The sequence below is a fragment of the Phascolarctos cinereus genome, unplaced genomic scaffold (assembly GCF_003287225.1).
Source record: "Phascolarctos cinereus isolate Bilbo 61053 unplaced genomic scaffold, phaCin_HiC Scaffold_9;HRSCAF=440, whole genome shotgun sequence".
NCBI classification, from domain to species: domain Eukaryota; kingdom Metazoa; phylum Chordata; class Mammalia; order Diprotodontia; family Phascolarctidae; genus Phascolarctos; species Phascolarctos cinereus.
Genome location: NW_027556402.1, coordinates 171,000,692 through 171,028,350, shown reverse-complemented (window position 1 = coordinate 171,028,350; position 27,659 = coordinate 171,000,692). Strand labels below are relative to the sequence as shown.

Below are 27,659 nucleotides of genomic sequence, written 5' to 3'. Positions count from 1 at the left end.
CTAAAAGTTATTTACTAGTAATAGCCAATGAAGTCCACGTGGGAAATGGTCAAGATAGATTTAAAGTCCTGTTAGTTAATCTGCCATCAAAGAGGAAAGTGAAAGGAAGTGATAGGAGATTATGAGGAAAATTACCAAAGATCCCAAGAGGAAAAAAATTCAGTTAAAATCCTTGAGTACAGGCAGATAAACCAATAGGAAACATATTAATAATATAAGGGAAGATTACCCCCAGGATATCTAATGGAATCCAGACATCTCAGAATAAGTATTGCACGACAAAGGAAACTGAATCAAATTGAGTGAAGCAGAGAACTCTGTTGAATTCCTGAGATAGCATGAATTAGTCCTTGTACATCAACCAGGTACACCCCAGCAAATAAAAACTACAGAGTGATACCATTAATGAATCGATCCATTCATATAGGCTATAACAATTCATTCAAGAAATCATTCGTTATGACCAAGTTGAATTTATACTGTGGATGCAAGAATGGTTCAGCATTAGGAAAACAATCAATATAATTTGTCATATTAAAACAAAAATACTCAGAATTATATAATCATCTGTTATAGATTCAGAAAAAGCCTTTGACAAAGTATAGCACTCATTGTGTTAAAAACCCTACAAAGAGTGACTTTTTAGTAGCATAAAAAGTATTTAAAGCCAAAGGCAAACATCATAAACAAGAAAAAGAAATTAAAGGCATAAAGATAGGTAAAGAGGAGATAAAATATTCCTTATTTGCTGATAACATGATGGTTTATTTAGAAAATCTTACATAACCAGTTGAGACATTTAATAGTTTTAGCAAAATTTAGACTACAAAAATTTCATAGGCTACAAAATAAACCCACAAAATTAACAGCATTTCTGTATAGTAAGAACACAACAAGCAGTAATAAAAATTTCTCACTCAACTGCACTGCCTTGAGACTTCTTGGGCTAACTTCTCCACTGAGCCCCAGGAAACTCATTATTGACATAACCTCATCATCCCTTAAGATCTCTTCAGCTTGGGTACTTCCACTTCATCATTACCCTCTGCCTCTCTGGCGGTTGGAGCTATGAACTCCAAACCTCCATTTAAAGAGACAGCTTAGCTCATATACTAAAGATGAATATATTATATTATATTATATTATATTATATTATATTATATTATATTATATTAATTATATTATATTATGTTATATTATATTACATTACATTATATTACATTATATCATAATATACTAAAAATATAATTACTAAAATGTAATTACTAAAATTTGCTTATCCTTTGACCCAGAGATTCCACTACTAGACTCCTTCCCCAGAGTTGTTATTTATAAGAAGAGCATCTCCATAAACATTTATAGCAAAGCAAAATTTGTGGTCGTAAAGAATTGAAAGCAAAGTAGATGCCCATTGATTGGGAATGGCTAAACAAATTGTGGTCATGGAATATTACTGTTCTGTAACATGATGAATGCAATGAATACAGAGGATCATGGATATATTTATGTAGTCTGATGCCAAATGAAGCAGGTAGAGCCTAGTAAACAGTATGTACAGAAGTTACTACAATGCAAATGAAAAGAATAATATAAATCAATAGAAAATTATTGTTTCAAAATTACTGAAAACAAGCATGGCTGTAAAGAAAGGATATGAAAAGACACCTCCCCCCTATACCTTTGCAGAGTTGGGAGGTACACGTGTATTGTATTGCATATATTTCTAGACTTTTAAAATGTATCCATCCATTTTCCTGGTTTTGTCTTTTTTTTTTTGTTAAAGGTAATATTATATGGGATGGCTCTCTTGCAGGGTGGAAGCAGAGAGATTGGGAGAAATTCTGGAGATGTAATAAAAATTATCAATAAAAATTTATCCAAAAAAGATGGAAATATTTCAGCAAAAATAAATTAAAAGGTTTCTTGTGTTTCGTGTTAACATTAGTGTATTTTTTTTTATCATATTTCTAGAACTTTGATTTAATCAGTCTAGGGATTCCTGGTGTGGAAACTCTCAACCAATATAAATTAGCCTCTTGTGTATATTTTTTTGTCTGAGAGTTACTTGGGGCCCTGAGACGCTAAATGATTCATCCAAGCTAACTCAGCCATATTTGTCAGTCATAACTTAACAACTCTTCCTGACTAAGTTAAGCTCTTTAAACCATACCCCATACTGCCACCATACTGATGGTTTTTTAATGTCCAGCTTATGTAATAGAAGTGCAGCTCTGACATTAAGAATAATCAAATCAACCAACAATATATTAAGCACCTTCTCTGTATACAGTGAATGAAACAATTCCCACTCCTAAGGAGCTTATATTCTATAACAATAATATTTACCTGATCCAAAATTGTCTTTTTTTAGGATTGGAGTTTTTTAAAAATGATTTTTATAGTTTCTTTGTTTTATAGCCCTTCAGTTCCTAACTTGCAGCACTAATGGCATTAGTGGTTAGAGTGCTAAACTTGGTTTCAGGAAGACTTGGGCTCAGTCCAATTTCTGACAGAAGCTGTTTTTTGTTTTTTACCATGGGCAAGTTGTTTAACCTTTCTGGCCTTAGTTTCTTCATCTTTAAAATGTAGATAATACTTGTACTGCCTACCTCATAGGATGGAGGTGAGGCTCAGATAAGGGGTAGTAGTTAAAGTGCTTTACCATCCTTAAAGCAAATATCTATTATTATTAAGTTAAAAAAATCATTCTCAATCTGGAGTATTTTTTCATGATTTCATATATATATTAGAGGTCCTCCATGAGATTACAAAAGATTGCAAAAAACACTAGATGTATAGTGAAATTATTTGTGTGCGGTGCTTTGCAAAATAAAGCATTTATACAAATATTATTGATTATTCAGAGGAAAGGGGTTTAAAATCTAGCACTTCATACCTGTTTGTACCTGGGGAAGATAGCTTAACATCCTAATTTAAGGCCTCAGTTTCCTCACCTATAAAATAAAAACATTAGATTCAGTAAGTTTCAAAGATCCTTGCTAGCTTTAAATCTTTGATACTAAATAGTGTAATTTTGGTAGTGCTGTTTGGTTAAAGAGGGTTTCTTGACCTATATCACATTTTCAGATTCTAAATTGTAATAAATTTCAATATTTTAGGTGAGTTTTTTTAAAAAAATTAATTCATTAGAAATAGGATTGCTTTATATAAAATTGTCTGCTGTAAATTAAATCTAAATTGTGTGTTTATTGCCACCTAGTGGAAGAGAGCAGCATTGATTTTTAGCAGTTGTCTGATAACTAAATGGAAAGTAATAGGGAAAATAAAGGCAAACTTGCTTCTTGACATCTCTTTTGAACTATGTGTTGCAGCCTTATAAACTAGATGTCCTTTAGTAAATATATTAAATATAGAATATCAGTAGTATTAGCTGAGATTTACATATCATTTTGTTATACAAATCTTTGACCAAAATTTTGAGGGACAGTGTGATATAGTTGTGAAAAGGCATACTGGATTTAGTATTAATAGATTTGGGTTCGAATCTCCACTGTGATCCTTTCAAGCTTTATAGCTAGGCTCTTTAAGCCACAGTTTCCTCAGTGGACCAGCATTACCCGACAAGATCATTGTGGAGGGAAAGCATTTTTAATTGGTAAAATATTTTATGTGTTATCATTATTGATCCTTCTGAGCTACATTGTCTCTCTTATATAGAGGTTATGTTGGAAAGTTTACCAAAAAATCTGAAGTGAAGACAGTGGATCTCAAAATTTAGTTTGGGGGCTTAATAGCATGGATGTATCATGTATGTATGATCACAAATACCTTTTCTGAGTAGAGATAAAGACTAGCTACTAATCTGGTCAGCTTAAAAACAGTCACTGGAGACTCTTTAGTAATCTTTACCCTGCTTACATTTGTTACTTAAAGATTTATAGAACAATTTCACATAAAACCCAGTGCTAGTTATGAGTAATTATGGTGTTATAGCAGCAGGATTTCTGTTCAACTTATTGAGATCCATCAAGCTTTCTATTTTCATGCCTTTTGTTCTAGTCTTTAGAGAATTATCAGTGCCATCTCTTTTCCAGATTTTCATACAGTTAAGTAAACTTGCTTATTAAAATAATTATTTGTATTTGGATGGTTTCTCAGCGTTAGATGTGTTGACATATTAAAGTGTTACTCTTCTTATTTTGCAGTTATTACTCACAGGCCTGTAACATTAACAGCAACAACAATGCTATCTCTAAATGATAGCCATTAATCTTTTAACCCCTTGATACTAGAACTGACAGAGCCCATCTTAATGTTGCATTTATTCCATAGCAGGCTCAGGGTGACTCCTAGAGCTGTAAACTAAAACAGGCCCTAATAATGACTTGAATATTTGGAATCACACCAAAACCAACTCAAACCTGTGAGGCATTTGTCTAAATCTGAAATGACCTAAGATTGGTTCTACTCTAGTCTAGACCTTTACCCTTGAATGAGTTGGAAGGCTAGTACTATACTGGGAAGGAAAACCACCACCCCACTCCACCCGCTTGTTTGTTACTTTACTTTTTATAGTTAATGTACATTAATTTTGAGTTTTTTTTCAAAATTTTAATGGTTATTAAGTCACTAATATTTAGGCCTGTGTCCTGAAGGGCTTTCAAGTTGTCTGGGGTGGGATTGATTAAGTAAATAGTCAGTACTTGGTAATAGTTGTTGAATGAGTCAGTGATAAGGTTGTTGTTTGATATCTTTTAGAGACTAAGGGTATCTAGATCTGGAGTTACTGATATAATCAAGCATATATATTTTTATATTTATATATATATATATATATATATATATATATATATATATATAAATAAAATAATATTAAGCATATCAATTAATACCATAATGGATCAGTGACCTTATTAATCACTATAACGGTATAGATCTCAGACTGTCCTTGCCTTCCCATCCTGTATAATTGCTGGCCAGAGGATCAGTCTGGCATACTTAAAGGACTTGCTTCAATTCTTTAACGTTTCAGTAGTGCCAGGGCAGCACTTACACAGCACAGCACACAGTCACCTACATGTGAAAATATAAATAACACGATAGTGCAGTATATAATTAAGTGCCAAATGAATAACAGAAAAGAAAGGAAAAGTCATCTTTTGGAAATTATTAGAGAAGGTTACTTGAAAGGAATTAAGGTAGGGTACAGGTAGTATTTGATTAGAAAGCATGGGACAGAGATTATAGATGAGGGAAAGGATGGGAGATGTACAATCACAAAAGAGCTTGTCTTTGTATTAGTTGAAAGGGTACAATCTGTTAAGTTATCTCATCATCATCAGTAAGCATCAGTAGTTTATTATGGAGTGCATGCTATGTCCCAGGAACAAAACAGATACTGTAGAGCAGCTGACAAAGGAATGAACAATCCTTATTTTGATTCTGATTTTTACCGATAACTTCAGTGCTTCAAAAGATACATGATGTTATTGGTGTGAGTACTTCTGTGATACAGGTCACAGCCTGTCTGTGTCATTTTTTTATACTATTGTTGTCCATGTCTCCCATGGATTTCTGGTAGAGGAACTACCCATTGTGGTAGAAACCTTCCTCTAGGTCGGACCTTCTTCAACCTTTATTGTAGTGGACTCCTCAGAATAATGTTTTTAAATGCATAGAATAAAAATATTGAAGTGTAGTTGTGTGTGTGTACTTTTTTTTTTAAAGTTCACAACCCTAGGTTAAGAACCCATGCTCTTTTTTTGTTCTACTAAGTCCCCTGTTTTGGGGTTGTTTTTTTCTTAACAGACAATAGGCATAACATCTTTGCATATCTCACTCAGTTATTTGACTAAAAACAAGGTCATTGTGGAGAATCATTTGTGAAAGCCTATTCACTTCCCATATTTACGGACTGTACCATTGATATGCATAATGATCAATCTCATAAGGATTTTATAAACATGATATCATGGGAATCATGTATTGGTAGTTATTGATGTTATCTTAGTCACATTTGTTGGAGTATTAATAGGGTCCATGACTATCACACCCTCCCAACCCCCTATTGTGTGTTATGTGCAATTTCCCTAGATACCTTTTAAAGAAGTCTTTTAGTCCTTTTATGACTGTTACTTCTTTCATGGAATTCCTCTTTGCACTTGGTCTGTTCCAACCTGCTTTTCAAACTTTGTCTTCTTAATTATCACTTCTACTCTTCAGATAATCCTGTTAGGCACTTAAGTCTCAGCATCCAAATGTGGTAGTTTTTCTCTTTCTGCTCATTATAGACATAAATCTTTACATATTTTTGTTCTTTTCCCTCAAGTTATCCATTAGGTTCTTCAGATGATGTAGCTTATTTGGGTCTCTCACATCAAGCTTTCTCTAAACCTATTTTCATTTCCATTGCTTTTAGATATTTTAAATGATTATACTGTCTACAGCTTTCTGCCATCTTCATTTACAAATGAGTTTGCATCCTAATCTGTTATAAGCCTTGGCTGCTCCCTTTCTCTGCATCTGGCAAAGGGATCAAGTATTTGCTGGCTAAGACAAATTCCCACTTTTTTTGACTCACTTTTTTACTGTTAAACTTTATTAGAAAATGGTGATAACCAAAGCCAGTATATTTTTCTTTTTTCCTTTTCCCTTTTTCGTTATCAGTGAGTCAGAATAGTGTTGTAAATGTTTACAGAATTTGCTTTTCATCTAAAGATTAATTTTTTTTTTCAAATTTGATGTTGGATTTTTACCTTGGAGCAAGTAGGGAGGGAACAAGTATTTATTAATTGCCTACTTCATGACAGGTACTGTGCTAAGTGGGTGGTTTTTTTTTTAAACAAATATTGTTGTATTTTAATTATTTTATTATCTGATTGCTTCTGTGTAGCCAATTCTGACTTGGTTCCCACAACAATAATTGGTCACTTCCTGTCTGTTAAAATAGAGTCAGTGCAAGTATTTTGGTGACATTTGGTACTTACTTTCCATAACCGAAGCCTTCTGCCTCTTCCAGGCTAGGTTTTTTCTTTTTGACTCTAAAAGGCAGAACCTGGAACAAGTGGTAGGAGTTGAAAAGAGGCAAATTTAAACTTGAGGTGGGGAGAGTACTTTACAGTAGAGTTGTCTGAAAATAGAATGCCCTTTCCCAAGAAGGCATGGGCTGCCCCTCTTTGGAGGTCTTCAGAAAGATTTTAGACCACCATTTTTCAGATGTGTTTATAGGAGGGAATCTCACGAATGAGCTGAACTCAATGGCTCTTGAGTTAACTTCCAGCTCTCAAAATTCATGATCCTGTGGGGTGTTCATAATCTGTAAGCGTGAGACTTCATTGAATAGTCTGCACATCTGTGACCTCTAGTGGATGTTAAATCCGAGCCATATTCCTGTCTGCCTTTGCTACTGGGTTTGGAGGCTGTTGTGAAATTCTTATAATTTCTTTACCTCTTCATCCTCTAGAAAGTTGTTATACGACAGTGACCTTCTGCTAATCTTTTTGCTTATGCTCCTTATGAGCAGTGCAAAATGCGGCAAGTATTGTCATCTTGTTTCCTTTATCTCATGAATATCAATTTTTTAATATGTTTCAGTTCTCCTAATGATAATCTTTATAGTTAATGTAAAAACGATGATTCTTAGCATCTTTTCTGCTACTCTGACACTGTCACTATAGAAATAGGGCAATATATAGATCTGAGGGGAATTTAAAATTTTTCTTTGTTTCATGGGTTGCCCATCATTTAGCACCCATACTATAAGCAATGTCTGTCCATTCTTTTTTAATCAATTTTTTTTTAGTTAACAAGCAAGAGATTTTTTTTCCTTTTTCCTACTTCTTAAAACAAATATGCTTTTTTGCCTTTTTTTTAGTGAGGCAGTCAGGGTTAAGTTACTTGCCCAGGGTCACACAGCTAGTAAGTGTCAAGTGTCTGAGGCCGGATTTGAACTCGGGTCCTCCTGACTCTGGGGCTGGTGCTTTATCTACTGCACACCACCTAGCTGCCCTAACAAATATGCAGAGTTGAACAAAACAAATTCCTCTGATGTCCATATCCAGAAATGTGTGTCTCATTCTTAACACCCTAAGTCTATCATCTCTCTCAAGAAATGGGTAGCATTCCTCATCATTGGTCCTCTGGTATCATGATTGATTATTGTGTTGATCAGGATTCTTAAGCCTCTTGCAGTTGTTTATTCATTTGTTTTTAGTATTGTTGTTATTGTATAAATTGTTTTTGGTCTGCTCAGTTCACCCTGCATCAATTCATGTGTTTTCAGGTTTCTCTGAAACCATCTGTATAACATAATAGTATTTCATTACATTCATATAGCATAATTTATTCACTCATTCCATAATTGATGGGCACCCCCATAGTTTCCACTTCTTTGCTACTATAAAAAGAGCTGTTGTAAATGTTTTTATACATGAGTCCTTTTCCTTCCTTTTAAAAAATCTGTCAATAAGTATATTAGTGGTATCACTAGGTCAAAGAGTATAATTACATTTTTATGAATTTCTGCTGACTATACATTTTACGTCTTAAATCATCAAATGAATTACTATTATTACATCAGTTATTATGTCAAATGAGTACTGTTATTCAAATACTCTATACTACATCTGCAAGCTTTAATGGTTTTTTAATAGCAGTTCTCATGTATGGCCTAGCTTAAACCAGATGTTTAGCAACTCAGCAGAAGATATGTCTATAGCTGAATTCATCTTTGTACCTTAATAGCCCAAAATATTTAAGTATGACTTTCAAGAACATAAACTATAAACATATAGTATGATATTCTTTACTTGGAATTGTCATACCATAAATCATAATAAATTGCCTTGTAATAGTTTAAAAACAGTATTTTAATTGAAATTGTGATTAGGCTATTTGCTGTGTGGAAAATTAGCAAATTTAAGCTGTAAGTACCTACTTTTGTTTTAATTTAATGAATCTGCTTTGGTCATCTTTGGATAGGGTGAGGCAAATCATTTTACAAATAGAATATTACATGTGAAGGATTTTTTTTCCCCAAAAACACACCAGAGATTTAAAATCATGAGATTGTAGTTAGTTATCTCCTATTATTTAATAAATTCATAATCATAGTATAAATCTGAAAAATCTTCTAACCTATTGAGAAGTGAAGACAGCTGCCTTTGTTGGAAAGGCATTAAGTTGACCAACTTAATCAAGTGCCAAATCTAATGAAATCTTTTAAAATCAAAAGAAAAGTGTGATAACAGTTAGTGTAATTATGACCAAAACACTGGAAATAACCATATTCCTTTAAACACAAGCCTACCCTAATATACATAATTCCTTTATTAGGATGCTGAACAAAATTGTTAAAATATCCAGCCATTCATGATCAGAGTTTTCTGATGAAACCGATTTAAATAGGGTACATTTTAAAAGGTATTTGGCATAGAGTAAGCATGTTGTACATAATTGTTGACTGATTTTTTTTAAAGAAAAAAATCTCACTTTTTGTAATAAATAAAAGGCAACTATTACTCATTGGAAACTTTTTTTAGCTTCTGTCAAGTCTACCCTTTCTTCTTTCTTAATTCTAGCAAAGATAATTTTTGTTTCAGGACTACATTCAAAGTATTTTACAGGAGAATACCTGCCCAGATGTTCTCTCTCTTTTTTTTTTTAATTGGCTTTTGTGCCAGAGAATTCTGGAACTTGATCAGTCTTTCTTCTAAAAAGCACTCAGATTAGGTGTAGTCTTATGTTTGCCTCCTTTTTCTACCATGCAGTACTGTACACACACTTCTGAATAAAAATTTTGTCCTTCCCAGTATCATGCATTGTGAATTTGGCTCTGTCCAGCCCTCATGCATGCCAACTCCCATCCCTATCCCATTTCCCTTTGGTGTGTTCCATATTTTTTTTTTAAGGCAATTGGTGTTAAGTGATTTACCCAGGGTCACACAGCTTTTGGTCTAAGGTTAGATTTGAATTCAGGTCCTCTTGACTTCAGGGCCGGTGTTCTATCCACTGCACCACCTAGCTGCCCTGGTATGTTCCATTGTTAACTAAGCTTCTCTTCAAGTATATCTCTCAGACCCAGGATCACCTCCACACTGCTATATTTTGGATATATATGCCATAGAAGAATATGTGATCTGTTGTAATAAAATTCTTATTGCAACAAAGCCCTCTTAGATGAGGACTAAAATGATATATTAACTGATGTGTTAGATTCCAGTAAGTAAAGCTAATGATAGTTTCTAAGCTTTACCAGTATACTATATTTGTATGTGTGTGTGTATGTGTGTGTGTAATGAAATTCTTATCCTAAAAAATCTATAGTCTATTTGAAATGATTCCTAACTTTAATATACATGTATACTTTACTTTTAGCAAACCCTAGAGAATAAATGAAAGCATATAAATTTGAGTGTGTAATGATTCCCCCCAATATATTTTAATGAGACTATTTTAAATTGAAGTGTTTTCATGTAGCTCATTTTTGCTTTTTTATCTTCAGGTTTTTTTGTCCTCCTCCTTGTGTGTATCTTATGGGCAGTGGATGGAAGAAAAAAAAAGAGCAAATGGAACGTGATGGTTCTTCTGAACAAGAGTCTCAACCATGCGCATTTATTGGAATAGGAAATAGTGACCAAGAAATGCAGCAGCTGAACTTGGAAGGAAAGGTATGGTGAGACCTGTACATATTTTCATATGAGGGGGAGTAATTTTTATAGGTATCAGAGTTCTTTCTATCCTAGAGAAATTAATGGAAATTTTAAGTCAGGGTTTGAAAGATACATGCTAAGCACCCAGTTTACCACAGGCCAGTTGTTGGTACCTATGTTAGCTTATGGTGACGTTCCCAGCTTGCTGATGGAATTCACTGGGTCAGTGAGTCTGAGATTTCTAATTAATGCCGCCGGCAAATTAAAGAGTCACAACTTAACAGTTGTAGAATGTTTAATTGTTCCATCTGCTTTTTTGAGGCATAATCATTAGAATTTGTGGGAAGCAGTATGCGAATCTCTTTGCAGTGGCAGGAAAAAAAAACCCTGAGTAAATTCTCTGAATAATTCATTTATTTCTAAGCTAAACATATTAGAAAAAAAGATTTAGTTTGCTTTATACATGGAACAAAACAGTACTAGGCATAGGAGAAGAGAAGTTTTATTCAAAAACTTCTTGCAAAAAGCTTTATTTCGAAATTATTTTGTGGTAATAATTAAATTTCTTCCCTTAGCAAATTATTCCATTAGCTAGTCGACCTTACTGTCAAACATATTGTGTTAATGTCTAAATTAATTCTTTCTCCTTTTATATTCAGGAAATAACTCTAACTCTTTCCTTTGCCTTTAACAATCTTAAATAGTTTTCTTTTTTACTCACTTTTAATAGCTATTCAAGTGTTAATTTCTGCCATTTGGCTTTAAATGTCATGTAAGTTTTAGTTGTATAGCCCACTTAAGCTTTTGCTTTTCATTTTTTAACTATTCTGTGAATTGCTTGAATATATATCTTTTTATTAACATTTTTATTTAAAGTTTTGAGTTCCAAATTCTATCCCTCCTTCTCTCCCCCCCCAGATGGTAAGCAGTCAGATATAGGTTATAGATGTACAATCATGTAAAACATTTCCAGAATATTATCTGTTAAAATAGGACATTTTAAATAAAATTATTTGTATGCAACCAAATGCAACATAAAGATATTAGATAGATGTTAAAGCAAAAAAAAAAAACCCATTAAAAAACCTTAAAGGACTCACAATGAAAACTGAACACATTTCAAATGATTGCTTTTTTGGTTTTCTCTCCTTAATGTTTCTTAGAATGTGCATCTACCTGACTTTGACTATATATTTTAAAATTCAAGTCCAAGTTAAATCCCACTACAATGAATTCTCTTGGCACTGTGCACACTCCCCCCCCCCCTTTTTTTTGTCTAGAGAAACATAATTTTAATTAACTTTGAAAAATTTTTATTAATTTAGCAAAATAAATATTTTTTGATATGTTTCTTCCAGCAGATTAGTTTCTTATACTATTTAATTTGCCTATAGCTGCTTAAGATATATTTGAACGGTATGCTTATAAGCCACCATTAGAAATAGACAGTTGAAACAGCCAGTCAATACAAACGACAGAGACCCAGGGACTCTGGCTACTCAGGCACTCGAGGGCTTTAGCACCATTATTTCTTTTGGTGACCATCACCTTCCAGAGCTGCTCCCTGGTGGTTGCTTTACCAAGGGGTTGGGGGAGGAAGGGAGCCTTTATTACACTGTCTTCTGTCATACTTAAGTTTGAATTAATTACTGGTACATGTACAATCCCACGGAACTTCCTCCCAAAGCTCTAACAGTCTTTCACAGTAGAAGAGAAGTGAGGGATGGATGCTAAAGTTAGTCTTGTTCTAGGTTTTCAACTTACTCCTGGTTATCTCTGACCCACAAGAAGTATGTTATTTTTGAAGTAATTGTTCAGATAACTTCTTTACAAGCATTATCTGAATAAAAATCATTATAACAGCATATTTAATACCTGATGATATGGTATTGGAAAGTGTTGATAAAGCAGTTTGTTGCTCAGCAGTTACATGGGTAGCTGTGTTCACAACTTTCGATAAATGGTGATAAATGAGGTGACAGTAGGTTGACGAAGAGAGCCTCTGACTAACAAAAGAAACATGTTTTATTTAGAATTAAAAATAAAAGTAAAGCAAACATTTGATTCTGGCAGGAAAAAACATATTTGGAAAAAATAATATTTACCATTGTTTCGTCAGTATCCATACTTTTAACATGTACTTACACTTTGTGTACTGAAAGGTGTAATTAGTCACAGATTTATAGGGAATATATTTTTAAACTACAGTATTTGTTTTTAATTTGCTTTGAAAGGTTTTCAGTGTAAGAAATTGTGGGAAGATAGAAAGAGCACTGCTTAGAAGATCTAGTTTTAAATTTTGACTTCAGTATTTAGTAGCTGTGTGACCTTGCTAAACCTGAGTTACCTATTCTGTAAAATATGGATAATAATACTTAAATCAATAAAGTTCTTAGAGGGCTGCTCTGAGGAATTATTATGTAAATTCTTTTGGTGGTGTTAGTACTAATAAAATGTTATAGTTAGAAAGTGCTTCTCTGGATGAAAGGTTTACAGAAACTTACGCTTCACAGGAAATTCAAATAGGATTTTTTATAAACCTCTTTGAAGAGAAAGCAGTTTTCCAAAGTAAGTGATATTGTGCATTTTGTCATGCCTAATGACGTAAATAAATGGTTGGTCAGCATTAAATTCATCTTTATGTAGCAATATCTTCAATCCTAGTACTTCTTTAGAATTACGCCATTTCTTTTATTTATTTATGTGCATAATATTTGACACAGCCACTTCCTTTGAGTATTTAATATAAAAAGATTAACAGCAGCATAGTGTCTTGTCTAAGGACTATGTGCATCTGAACCCTATCAAACAAGATGAGACAAACAAGATACTACTAATAAATTGTTCAACAGCGGAAGAATTTAGATACTATTCAAAGTTCTTTGCAATGGCATTTTATTTTTTTCTTCCCAGTGTTAGTAATCATTAAGAGCAATACTTTTTTTTCTTAATCAGTCTTAATATTTATGTGTTGTGAAAGTTCTTTTCCCTAATTGTTTCTTATAGATGAATTTAGAATAAACTAATTCATGAATTTCATATTTAAATTATTAATATTCTTGTTTTCATCTTTTTGTACTTTATTTTCTATACTCTATTTTGCTAGTATTATCTTAAGTACCCAGAAAAAATGAATTTTTATATTTATAATCTTATTCAAATCAGTTATTTCTCCTGCTGTTTTCCTTGGCAACTTTTTCTTTATTTCAGTGTTTTATAATGCCCCTTTTGAATTAAGTATTTTTACAATTCTCTTTTAGGGAAATTGTCACCTGCAGTATTTTTGTTTTAGAGCTCCTTCAGCTAATTTAGCAACATTATGTGCTGAAGTAAATATGCTTAGTTTCTGTCTTTTACAAAGATAACATATTTTTATGGTTGTAGTAATTTTTTTCCTGTATGAGAATTTGGGAAGTTTGTATTCATTATATCCCAATTCCTTATTTCTTTTAACCAACCCTTTTCTGCCAGTAAGTAGTAGTTCTAGTAAAATTTCTTAAGGTCTGATTTTGTGAATTGAAACAACTAAATTTCATTTCTTCCATGTTAGTGATCTTTGGGTGGTTTAATTTTATAAAGATAAAATCTCTTGTTTGCCTCTGGTTCTTATGAGCAGATATCCCTTGTACTTTTTTCCCTTTTGTGTTTGCTAACCATGTTTTACCATGACATCTTAACTTATTCTTAATATATGACGCTAAACTTCACTACTTCCTCCTTTCCTATTTAGATTTTGTACAGCTATCCTTCCCATCCCAAATTAAGCTCTTCCTATTAGATTATAACTGCCTTAATTTAGAGACACTTAGTGTTTGCTCCCTGCATTAGCGTATGTACACTTTAGTACATTAATTTTCATTTTCATAGACCTCGTCTTATGTTGCAGAACAATTCCATAGTTTAGGCTAATTTGACCTACTATGCTGTCACTTTAAAAGTATGGCGGACCCATGGCTCCTGCCACAACAGCTTACAGATGCCATCTTTGAGCGCTTGGAGATCCTTGGATGAAAGGCGCTATGTGAGTGCAAAGTACTATTTTTTGTTTGTTTGTTTTTATTATTACTATTAGCTTTATCTTAAATTTGCTGTCTGCAGAGCAAATCCTCACCAAGCTTTTAAGGCTCTTTTGAATTATAAAAACCTCATCAAATATAAGAAGAAATTCAAGATGGCAACCAAACCTCCATTTTTAAATGTCTCTGTTACTGAAAAATCTTAAGATAAACCTGCAATATTTTTGTTCTGCTACTAAGGCAGTACATCTAGTTAGCAAAGTTAATTGAAACAAACAAAAACTTTGAGGTTTAGCATCCAACTTCCGAAATTATTCTGTTAACAAAACAAACAGAAATTGGGTAAAATCACATGAACTCAATCTTAGGTTTAAAAAATATATGTGATTAAATAGAAGTAAACCAAATTAAAATATGCTTTTTTTAAAAAATGACATTGTTACATAAAACTTTTTTCCAAGGGTTTTACCAAGAAAAAATTAAGAAGATATAACTATTTCCTTCTGTCATATAACCCTTTTATGTTTCTGTTTCCCCATTTAGAAGTTAGAAGTAATGAATGCTTTGTGTTTCTCCTTAGTTCCTAAAGAAGTTGCAAGCCTAAAATTGTAAAAATGAAAGTTCAATGAGGTCTTAAAATAACACCAAATAAAATTTGTGTAGACAATATTTAGGGTTTTTTTTTTACCTTTTTAAAAATGCTACATGTTATGCCCATTCATAGCTCCTTTTTAGTTGCTAGTTTTCTAGTAATTTGATAAACAGTTGTTTGCATAGTAAGTTGGATGATTTTTCCATCCAGCATATCATCACATAGGTGTCTGATTATGGTCCTAGTTCATCAAATGTCCCTTCCTCTGGTGATAGAATAGCAAACCTTTATATAGCAAGTACTTTTAAGGTTTGCAAAGCATTTGACACTTATTACCTAATTTAAACAAAGATTATTTTCCTATTAGCCACAGCTATCCATTGTTTTCAGTGAATATAATCTATTATTATATATCTATATGTAATCTATTATATATCTATTTCCTTCTGTTTTTAACCATTTACTATATAATTTGGTGGCACAATTAGTGGAATGTCCTTTCCCACAAACTTTTGGGTTTATTGTTTGATATTCAGTTACAAAGACAAATAAGGCAAATGCACATCAAAGTAACATTTTTTATAGTATTTTTAGAAAGACCACTGTTAAAATCTTTTTTTTATAAAAAGATTCATATACCCTTCTTTTTCCCTTTTTCCTTTTACAAAAAGGCAGTCATGGACTTATAATTTTAAATGTATGTCTTCTGAATGAACTACTATAATTATTTTTAAAGCCATTTAAAAAGATTTAGTGGTATTGACAGCAAGGCAAAGTTAACTTTTTTAAATATTAAAATTGAAAGGGAAAGTTGATAGGGTATTTGTTAAGGCTCATTAGTGAAGAATTTTTGCCAACTTTCTCAGAGACAGTTTCACTTTGAAGATTAAATTTCTTTTTGATACTAGTGTTTATAAGATACTCAGTGAAATATCACAAATCTTAAAGCCATACTCAGCCTAGCCATGGCCATTCTAAATTGTTGATAGTGTATTTTTATGGTTTGGGTGCAATTAAATATTTCTTTCCACAGAATTATTGCACAGCCAAAACACTGTACATATCTGATTCAGACAAGCGAAAGCATTTCATGTTATCTGTAAAAATGTTCTATGGCAACAGTGACGACATTGGTGTGTTCCTCAGTAAACGGATCAAAGTCATCTCTAAACCTTCTAAAAAGAAGCAATCATTGAAAAATGCTGACTGTAAGTATGAATGAGTTTGATAATTTAGTTTATGAGTAATTAGGCATACCATTAACATTGAAGAGGAAAGAAGGGAGCCTATTCTCACATGCACAATCTTATTTTCCATTGAATGAAAAAAAATGTCTTGTGTATAACTCAAGCAATTGTTGAATTGATTTCAATTTTTAAGTGAAATTTAGAGGGTGAGAGTTACTATGCTACATCTGGTTCCTTTTTTAATGTTAACATAATATTTGTTTACCTGTTCTATAAATGACTGATAAGTTTATCATTTTGGAATTGATAGGTTTCCATAAAACCTATTTTATGAACCATAAAAACTAGAAAATGACATTTTATGAACATTTATGCACCAGTTATTTACTTGTTAAAAAGACCTAAATATAAAACATAGATGCTAAGAAGACAAAATAATAAAAAATGTTTTCACACACAGTATGCATCGCTTCAGGAACAAAAGTGGCATTATTTAATCGACTTCGATCACAAACAGTCAGCACCAGATATTTACACGTAGAAGGAGGGAATTTCCATGCCAGTTCACAACAGTGGGGAGCATTTTATATTCATCTCTGTGAGTATAAACATGTTTTCAGTATTTTTCATTTTGAACGTTGTAATTCCTTTTTAAAAATACTAAAAAACAAACACTAATGAGTATAATTATGAGCATTTGATGCATTCTAACATGACAGAATTTGGTTTGTTTTCTACAGTGGATGATGATGAATCAGAAGGAGAAGAATTCACAGTGAGAGACGGCTATATCCATTATGGACAGACTGTCAAACTTGTGTGTTCAGTTACAGGCATGGCACTCCCGAGATTGGTAGAGTTCCATTTTTACTTTAGTAATATATAAGCTAATTTTTGCGGCAAACAAATGACTAAATTACAGTTGTGTTGCCACACGAGTATTATATTACATGCTTTGATAAGGCTATATGGACATTTGTAATGGATGCATACAGTGTTTTTGCATAGATAACTTTTTTTCTGGTGTGCTTTATCTTATTGTGAGTGAATAAATCTGTTCAGTAGAGGGCACTATAAATTGCATTTATAAATCCCTAGGATAACTGTGAGTGCTTCATTTTGCTCTATATTTACAGCCTATTCACTGCATATGATATTTTCTTTTGGTATTGGTATTCCAGGTATCCAAAATATAGAAATTCTAGTTAGATCTTAAAACGTATTTTACTAGGCTACCCCCAGGAGAAATATATTGTTTTAAAATAAAATTAACTCAGCATTCTTTATTGCTAACAATACTCAATTCAACAAATTCAATTAAGGGGACATTTACCTGTGTTCCAAAACAAAACAAAACACTGATAGTTCCAGAGGAAACTATGGTAGACCCAGTACTCTGTGACAGTTCCCAAGGGCAGGACTGTTTAGCCTTTTGTCGTAGCATCTATCCCCAGCACCTAGCACTTCACTTGCACTTAATAAATGCTTGTTGAATAAATGAACATGAGGTTAACTTCACTTTCAAATCTGTTGAGGTAGGGAAGCAGCTAGGTGGCGCAGAGGAAGGGCACCCGCTCTGAAGTCAGGAGGGATCTGAGTTCAAATGCGGCCTCAGACCCTGGGCAAGTCACTTAACTCCAGTTGCCTTAAAAAAAAAAATCAAATCTGTTGAGATTAAAGCATTTTGCCTCTACTTCTTTGTCCCATTGCTGTTCCAGTGTCATCATGGTATGGAGTCCTTGAAGCCCAGAAAGTGGAACGTAAATTCTGGCAAGTCTTACCAGGCTAGGCTAGAAAAATTTGGCTTTAAGGCTTATCTGCAGATGATCTGTCAGCCCTATAAGGATTCATTTGGATAGGCTGGTTAGCAGCAAATTGGATAGCAAGTGATTCAGTGGGGCTTATAGTATCTATCTCATTGGTACTATTCCTTAAGGCATAGGTGGTTGCAATGTGTAATCATGGTGGAATAAAGTCATAGGTCCTTGAAATATTGAAGTAGGTGTTATTACTATTAGTAGGCCTAAATAAATCATAATTCAAGTTGATAAATCAAGTAATAATTTGTAAGGCTGTCTATTCATTAGGAAGGAAAATTTTAAATTTTAAAAATTAAATTTCTCAGGCAAAGTTAAAAAAATGCTTTCCTAATATTTTCAAGTCTGAGGGGAAGATATATATTATATATATACTACATATAGCTATATATGTACTATTTAAATGACTTAGAAGTGACAATTTTTTCTAAAATTATAAAAAATCTATAAAGTAATTATAAATTAAAACATTTGTTTTCTCTTTGAACTACAGTTTTATGTTCCATGAAATAGTCCTTTGGTTTTCATTCGCTGAGGCATCTCAGCAGACAATATGCTAATTTATCACTTCCCTAGAACTCTGCTGGAAAAAGAAGCCAGCTTGAAACAGGTCAGGTAAGCACTGTTTGGCTTTTTTATTTGATTGTTTCTTTTACTATGTCTCATGGTTTTGCAAGGTAAAGTTTTGATTTGCTATTTCATTACAATATTCTGATGAACATAAAGCATGAATAATTTTATAAAACTTTGCAAAACTAGAGCTAATAGTAAAATTAAAAAACAAACAAAAAAACCAATACAGCAGTTACCTGGATAATTTCCTGTTCATTTTCCCCTTATCTGAATCATTGTTCCAGTAAGGTTCTTTTGTTGTTTTGACTGAGATGCCATAAATCATGAGATAATAGAATTAGAAAAGACCTTATAGATAATCTACTGAAACTTCATCATTTTACAAATAAAGAAACTGAGGTCTAAATAGATTACAGTACTTGTCCACAGGGACATAACTAGCAAATATGAGATCTGAAATTTCAGACAGTTATATTCTACAGTAGATTTTGCAGGACCTAAAATAAGCAGGCAGGAATAATAGGAGGAAACATTAATAGTTTGAATTACTAGTTGATGCAGTTCTTGAAATACCATTTGTAGACATGTTTAAAATAACAATTGTCTCTGACCCATTTGAAAATTCTTTAAATATATTATTATTATTGACAGCTAAATCTATACTGGCTATGATATTTAAACATTGGGGAAAAAAAGTAATCCTAGAGAATATCTTGAAAAGAGTAAGCCCTTTGCCATCTTAGTGCTGTCAGTATGTTGTAATTATGCTGTCAGTGTACCATGATTAACCACCCTCAAAAGGGTGAATTAATGATGTCTGTAAGACATTACCTGCAAGACTACTTGCCCTAATCAATTAAAGATTCTAGTAGATATTTGCTGAATCCTAGGATATTATGTTCACTCTATAATCTGGCATATAAAGACATAGGAACATGGTACATTTTACTAAACGTTTCAACTTTGTAGAACTTTGTCTCTGAAAGTATTTAAATATAAGTTGTTAGCTCACTTCCCAGTGGTGATGTTTAGTATATTTTTGGAATGTAGGTACCAAATTGAAAATCATTGTTTCTTTGGAGTGCTTTTATAGCACACATGCAACCAGGTTACAGCCCAATAAACCACAGGCTTCACAGGGCCTCATATTCCTGGGTCTCCCAAAGTTCCAGGGTAATGTTGATACCCTCTTGGAACATGGCTAACTAAACACATGGTTGAAGTTTTTGTGGGTTAGAATACCCATGTAGGATGGCTTAGTAAGTCCAGTATCTTCAAATGTGCTCTATATTTTCTTTATCCTTGACCTTAATATTTAGAAATTGTCCTACCTGAGTGTCACACTGAATTTAGGGCATAGCTGGGATTTGGCTGATGAAACAAGACAGAGATGTAAATGGTCATAGGAAATATTCAGAATAATCATCTTTGATTCAAAGATGTTACCACCTCCTCTTAAATACGGATTTTATTATATTTCTCTATATCATTAAGATTTGAAAACTAAATTAAACAGCCTGAGATGATTTAGCTTTGCAGAACACCCTGGAAGCTATAGTTGGTTAAAGTACAATGTCCCATCCACCATTTATCCTGAAATGTCACATGTAATACCTGTCCAGGATGGCAAGTATTTTACCTCTAAGTAGCTAGATTAAGAATTTGGAAATGCAAATAATGCATTTTGCAGTACTGGGGAATATCCATTCATTAAAGTCTAACCGAGGGGAAATCTTAAGACTCCTCTAGTTATGTGGAGCACTTTTGAATGTTATTGGGGTCCTGGGATGAAGTCTCTTTTATTTTTAAATTACAAGTTAAAATTTTTTTTTAGCACCTGCTACATATTTTAATCTGTTTTCATTTAAACAGATGACAATCAGTCCTAAAAAATAATTGGCTTTTATGGTAAGCTGAAGTGTAGACTTACTATTCTTTGCCAGTTAGTGAATTAATGAAAAAATTGGCATTGTCTTTGCCAGTTTTTTTAAATTTCTTAAGAGTAGCATGGTTTAAGGTTTCATATTATTGTACTTAATATTATTAATTAGATTCTGTATCATCATAATTATGTATTAGAAGGAACAATTGAGTCATTCTCAAAAGATCATCTAGAGGAAGAAATAGTTGACCAGTCCTACTTTATAAGATCTCTAGGGAGGAGGTGACAGGTACTACTGCTTTTGTCTATAAAAGCAAGAAGTGTTTCAATTTTTCTGCCCTTAATAATCATTATTTGAAAATATTTTCAGCAATGTGGGCATAAACCAAATTCACGATGTATACAGTATATGCTTTCTTTGCTATTAACTAATAGAAGTAAAAAATGTCCATTTTTCTGTGTATGTATGAGTTTTCTTTTGTCTTTATTGAAATAGATAATTCGAAAAGTTGATAAACAGACCGCATTACTAGATGCAGATGATCCAGTGTCACAGCTACATAAATGTGCATTTTATCTTAAGGATACAGAAAGAATGTATTTGTGCCTTTCCCAAGAGAGAATAATCCAATTCCAAGTGAGTTATTTATGGGAAAAATATAAAACATGACAATCATTGGAATTTTGAACTGTAATAGAGTTCTTGCTATAAGAAATTAGATAAGACAACAGTAAGCTTCTTTTAAGACTCTTTATGTATTTGTATCTGACAATAAAGTAGAATTCAAATGATTTTCTCCTGTGGTCACACTTGATTTTTAAAAAGTCTTTTCCAGGACTGTTGTAAAATTACAGTTCCGTAGCACCTCTCCTGGGGATGTTGAATCCTTTCAATATGGGAAATTGGTTGTTCATCATTTGAGAGGTTCTTACAGATCTCTCTGTGCTGTTGCCTGTGGGCCCATCCTTGAACATCACCTAGCTCCCGGACTGAGGAAATTGCATTGACGAGGTGTTGTACAGAAAATAATGATGGACTAGGGTTCAGAAAGTTTGCGTTCCAGGTCTAGGTTTGTGACAGTATAACCTTGGGCGAGTCACTTAAAATCCCTGTCTCAGTTTCTTCATCTGTAAAGTGGGGGTGGTATCTATACTGCCTACTTCATGTTGTTATAAGGATCAAATGAGATATATGCTAAATCATTCTGGAGACCTGAAGTGCTGTGGAAAAGTAAGGTATTTGTTCTTCTTGCTGCTCGTAATATTGATAATAATATTGGTCCCTAATGTTGGTATTCCAGAATAACCCCATTCTTTTCCACTTTGTTGTGAAATAAAGTTAGCCAGCCAAATATGGATGCTCATCTGGCTTCTCATGAAAAGGAATATCCATCTAGCCATATTAAGAGTGTTATCCTTTCATTCACTAAATAGTTAAAGTGTCATTCATTGATATTCTTTGAAAAGTATCCATTGACTGGCTGTGATAGTTCACACTTATAATCGTAGCTATGGGACAGGGGGTGGGGTGAGTCAGGTGGCTCTTCTGTAGTGGGCAATGCCACAATCATTGTCTGCCTAAGGAGAGCCAAATTTGGGAGGAGGTGGGGATGGAGGAGAAAGAGAGAGTTGTGTTTATTTTTTTCCCTTCATCCTGTATATTCTGTCAACGTGACTTTAATAATTCTTATTATATCAACTCAGCTGCTTACCATTCTTTTTTTTTTTTCATCAGGCCACTCCATGCCCAAAAGAACCAAATAAAGAAATGATAAATGATGGAGCTTCGTGGACAATCATTAGTACAGATAAGGCAGAATATACATTCTATGAGGGTATGGGACCTGTCCATGCTCCGGTAACACCTGTGCCTGTTGTAGAAAGTCTTCAGGTGAGCAAGTACTTAATTACTTCAGCCTTTGTTTTCATGCACAGCTCGTTTCATTTATGAAATCCAGTCTGGGTGTTTGTTATTAATTTGTTGTAAATATTAGGTATATCTGTATAATACATTCAGAATATTCCTTTTCCATAATGGTTTTCTGATTGTGTTACAGTTGAATGGTGGTGGAGATGTAGCAATGCTAGAACTTACAGGACAGAATTTCACTCCAAATTTACGTGTCTGGTTTGGGGATGTGGAAGCTGAAACTATGTACAGGTACAGTAGCTCTTTATCATTCTTAATTCCTTTGCCTTATTGGGGCTGTTCTTGATAATAAAAAGTGATATTTTCTTCAGATGTATTTGGTTGCTTCTGGTTAATTTTGTGGAGTTTTTTTAAATGTTTACTATTTTTACCTTCTGCAGATGTGCAGAGAGCATGCTTTGTGTTGTCCCAGACATTTCTGCATTCCGAGAAGGCTGGAGGTGGGTTCGTCAGCCAGTCCAAGTCCCAGTAACTTTGGTTCGTAATGATGGAATAATCTATTCTACCAGCCTGACCTTTACATACACACCGGAACCAGGGCCACGGCCACACTGCAGTGCAGCAGGAGCAATCCTTCGAGCCAATTCAAGCCTAATGGCCACTAACGAATCAAACACAAACAGCGAGGGAAGTTACACAAATGTCAGCACAAATCCAACCAATGTCACATCATCTGCAGCAACAGTTGTATCCTAACCACTGTTGTGACCTAGGACTTACCTGACTCTCCACTGCTGCAAATAAGAAAACTGAACAAGCTTTTGTGGCTGCTTGGAAAACTGTCCATTCTGAGCAATCCTCTTTGAGCCCTATTACCTACAAGTACTGATTTGGAAAAGAAGAAGCCACAATAAAAAAAAAAGTCAAAATATAAAACTTTATTGGGAATCTATTTTTCAGCTGGGTTTTTGGTTTTTCGTTTTGTTTTTGTTTTTGTTTTTGTTTTTAAAGGGCAAGAAATAGAAATGTGGCTGGGACAAAGTTTAGAAAACAATGAGCATCACATAGTTTTTATGGACCAAGGAACTTGTATAAGCTTTAGTAAAAGGTACATTTTCACCATACCTTTTTTGTATCACGACATATAGTACACTTTTGTTACCAAATAGTTTATTTTTTTTTCTCCGAGCTTTTGCTCTGAAGTATAATCAGGTTTCATACCTGACCATACTTTTATAATCTAATTACCATACTCTTCCAGTTTAAAAAAATATATATATTTTTGGTCTGTGGCTGGAACTGTTCCTTTTTTAAACTGAAGTCTTGTGACTTTTTATGAACTGAAATTGTTTTGATTTCAGCAAGTAGAACCTTGTAAAGGCCAGCATATTTTTTTTAAGATTATATGAAGTCTGTGTAAAAGCTTTAAAAAAAATGCCTCTGCCTTGCCTGCAATACATGCAATGTATGTTAACTTAGTGCTTTATTTTTCCTGTCATTGTCAATAGTTATTTGTGTTTTCCTTTTTTTAAAAAAAAATGTATTTATAGTGGTAACTCAAGAAGTTCTAGCATTTACATGAACTTATATGTGACCATCTAGTCATGTTAATGACTGTTCATGTTACAGAAAATGTTGGTTTTTGAAGGGTTTTGTATTTTTTTTCTTTCGAATCACAAATGCAGCCATCTGTTTCAGGATCTTTTCAGGTTTTTATTCACTTCTAATCTTGTACATAATTTGTATTATGTGTAAGTTAAACATTTTATTTTGAATGTGGAATGTTCCCAATGGCTTCTTTTGGCAGCGTGTTTTTTGCCTTCTTGGCTGGTGACAAAAGTATCATGCAAAGTATTTACTACCAGTAGGACTGGTAGGTGGTGACCCTTATTGTATAATGAGAAAAATCTCTACAAAAGCATGTTTTTATTCCCTTTACATCTTTTTTTTTAGTAGCATAGGCCAAACATTGGTGTAATCCTAAAATAATAAGATGCTTTTGTTAGATGATCAACTGAAATAGCTGGAATACATTACTTAGAAATGGATAGTTGTAAGATACAATTGTAACCTGTCCCTTCTTCTTCTGTTGTCTCACCCCCTTCTGCTTTACCCCTCTCAAATACCAGTCATCTCCAACATTATCCTCTCTTCTCCCTCCAGATGTTATCCATCCCCCAAAGGGTTTTGTTTCTTTCCCTTCAATTAAGATTCAGTTGCATTCAGTGGGTTTTCGTAGGCTTTATGCTCTAAGCTTACCATTTTTACATTGTCTCCATTCCTGTACTGTGACTGCAGATTTGTTCAATTTCTTAGAGATGACAGCAGTAGAGATGACAGCGGAACCATTGAGTATATGAGTACTAGACCTGCATGTGCAGTATTGCAGGATATTGTTTAGCAATGCAGTCATCCTTTTTAGAGTAAAAACTACCTCTGCATTGTGGTGAGCTGTCCCATAAAAAAAGAGCCACAGTATCTTCAGAATGCAAACTCATAATTCCTTGCAGTATTGACCACAGAAACCATTACCATCAGGGTCCCTAGACTCAGTAGGTTTCCATTCACCATTTTTTAAAAGAGGGAAGAGGAAGCCCATTTTCGGACATTTTCTCTTTCTCAGTCTTCCTTGTTTTGCTTGGGCTGTGCCTCTGTAAATGTTGTTTTTATCTGTGTTAATGATTTTGTCTTCCATTTTCAAAAAAAAAAATTAATTTGGTTGTTAAATCAGTACCACTGTGTTTTTCTTCTACTATAAGCCTGCCTAATTATTCATAGGCTTTTTTATACGGCATGTATTCTTTTCTCCTACAATCTTATTATAAATGCGAGCTCCTCGTACTAGCAAATACTGCCTCACTCACCGTCTATCTGTTCCAGTGACCAAGGGCGGAACTCATCCATGTGGCCTTATCTTTCTTTGTTTTAAACTGTTTACTGGCATTCACTTGCAAACTGTTTACTCGTCTTTGCCGTACTTAATTTTTTTTCCCTTAAGGCTACAGTCTTTACACAATGTACACAACGTTTGTGTTTGAAGCATATAAGATTTTCAGTACTATTTTACTTATAATTGTCCACAAGTTTCCTTCACTTAACAGTTTTGATATTCAGTTATGAAATTATATTGGATTTTCTCTGATGCCAATAACAACAGATAAATGGTAAGAGCAAACTGTGTCTTACCAGTGTATGAAACCACAGCTTTTCTCCTTTAAAATTATACTTTTGAAAATTTTTCCCTATTAGATAATACAAAACTTTTCATCTTTTACCTTGTATTTAACTACCATTTTTTTGTTTTAAATGCCTTTTCCCTCCCAGCAGCTTTGTTCATTTGCATATTATATACAATATTCCTGGACTTTTAAGAGTTCCAAGAAACTTCTTATAACAAAAATGTTTTTCCCTACCTACCTTTCCCAGCCTTTGTACCATGTGCTGGGGAGGAATGAGGGGAAAGAAAGATAGGGAGGGTATGGGGATTTTTGTCATAGCTTATCTTTTGTCAGGACTTTTTTCCCTTTAATATTACCTTTACTTAAAAAAAAAAAACTATTCCGTGGACTTGTGGCCCAACCTTCAGTTTTCTATTCTTATGAAACATGTATTCCATATCGGTACCCCTTCTTAAACATATTTTCAATTATTAATAGAACTCAAATGTTAATTTTTTGCTTCCTCCTGAGGTTCTGAAAAGTTGGTCCTTTTCATGATAAAGGCTCTGTCACTAGAATGTTAAATTCCTTTAACAAACATAAATGGTATGTTCAGGTATGTTTTTTCAGCAGTATGCCTTGTATGCTTTTGTGCAGTTTTCCAAAATATATATATAGAAATTTGAGCCCATGTTCCAAAAAAGGTTTTTAATACTTCAGTAATTAACATTGAACTTACCACATAAACTAAGAAAATGAGAACAATGCTCATAAAGATCTATTCTAAACAGTTTCAAAATTGAACACTAGTATAATAATATGTTAATGTGCTGCTGCTAACTTCTAAATCTTTGGCTTCTGAAGTCTCTCCAGCTGAATGAGTGATTATTTATTTCACTTTCACTGCACAGACTTATTTGAGAACCAACTTGTTAGTTTTTTAAAAATGAACCTGATATCATCTGTTCTCACATAGAAAATTTCTAATGTAATTTCTGACGGAGGAAACCAGCTAACCATTTAAAACCACATGATGGCAGGAGGAACTGGGGTCAGGAAGGGGAGAGGTGGTCTTTCATGAAACAAAATATCCAATTGTTAACTGAAGTATTTACTTTTTCTTTCAAAAGCAGCTGTTTCTGATGAGTACTGAACAAATGTGTGTAATTTTCTGTGCCAGACTCTTTACTTTGTTTTCAAGCACTGTAATGTGGGATTGAGTGGCAGCTTTGTTAGAAAACAGTAATATATTAGGGTTTATATTTAACCCTTTTAGGACTGAACTATTTCTCTCTTTATTCATTTCAATGTTGTAATAAACATTTGCCAGCATTTAGCACTGTCGTGGTCCAGATGTAAGTTACGTGCTCATTTTTAGCTTATTTCTTGTACCTTGCAGCATGCTATATGCATTCAGTCCTGAAGGGGTTATAATCTACAAACCGTACACCTGTAAGGTTTAGTAGCAATAAGGTAGAAAATCGAGCAAGTTTTTACCATAATTTTGTAGAAAAAAATGAATCTGCTCAGTTTCATTTCTCTTCCCTCCCCCATCCACCCCCCCAAAAAAACCAAACAAACCCTGCAATACGGGCAGTTTCAAAGAATAAATAAAAGTGAAATGTAAAATATGTAAAATGTCTTTTGTCAGATGTTGCCTGATACTTTTATATATCCGTTTTCACATCCTTTTAAAAGGTCAGAAGTAAATACTGTTATTATTCATGTGGGTTCACAAACTTACCTTTCCATTTGAAACACATCACAGTGATATCAGTATTAATAACTTATTAATTTCATTGTCCTTGAGAGTAGAGATATAGATTATCCCATTTAAGGGCTCATTGTCCATTTGGAAAACGTCTAGTGAATTCAACAAGACTAGATGCGAGTTATCTTAAGTCACTGTTTCCCAACTCAAAATAATTTTCTGTGTGGAGTATGGAAATGTAGT

The 27,659-nt window shown here is 33.4% G+C and overlaps 1 protein-coding gene across 6 annotated transcripts in view; it reads left to right on the top strand.

Annotated features, from left to right (window-relative positions):
• RBPJ (recombination signal binding protein for immunoglobulin kappa J region) overlaps window positions 1-27,343 on the top strand; it is a 242,390-nt gene extending 215,047 nt beyond the window's left edge. For all 6 annotated transcript variants that reach the window (XM_020992297.2, XM_020992292.2, XM_020992283.2 and 3 more), the window contains 8 exons: window positions 10,463-10,628; window positions 16,252-16,426; window positions 16,866-17,003; window positions 17,146-17,258; window positions 21,174-21,314; window positions 22,413-22,568; window positions 22,735-22,838; window positions 22,988-27,343. In XM_020992297.2, the coding sequence (XP_020847956.1) occupies window positions 10,463-10,628; window positions 16,252-16,426; window positions 16,866-17,003; window positions 17,146-17,258; window positions 21,174-21,314; window positions 22,413-22,568; window positions 22,735-22,838; window positions 22,988-23,303 (1,309 nt within the window). In that variant the 3' untranslated portion in view covers window positions 23,304-27,343. The remainder of the gene's footprint in view (window positions 1-10,462; window positions 10,629-16,251; window positions 16,427-16,865; window positions 17,004-17,145; window positions 17,259-21,173; window positions 21,315-22,412; window positions 22,569-22,734; window positions 22,839-22,987) is intronic.
• Window positions 27,344-27,659: the final 316 nt, after the last annotated feature.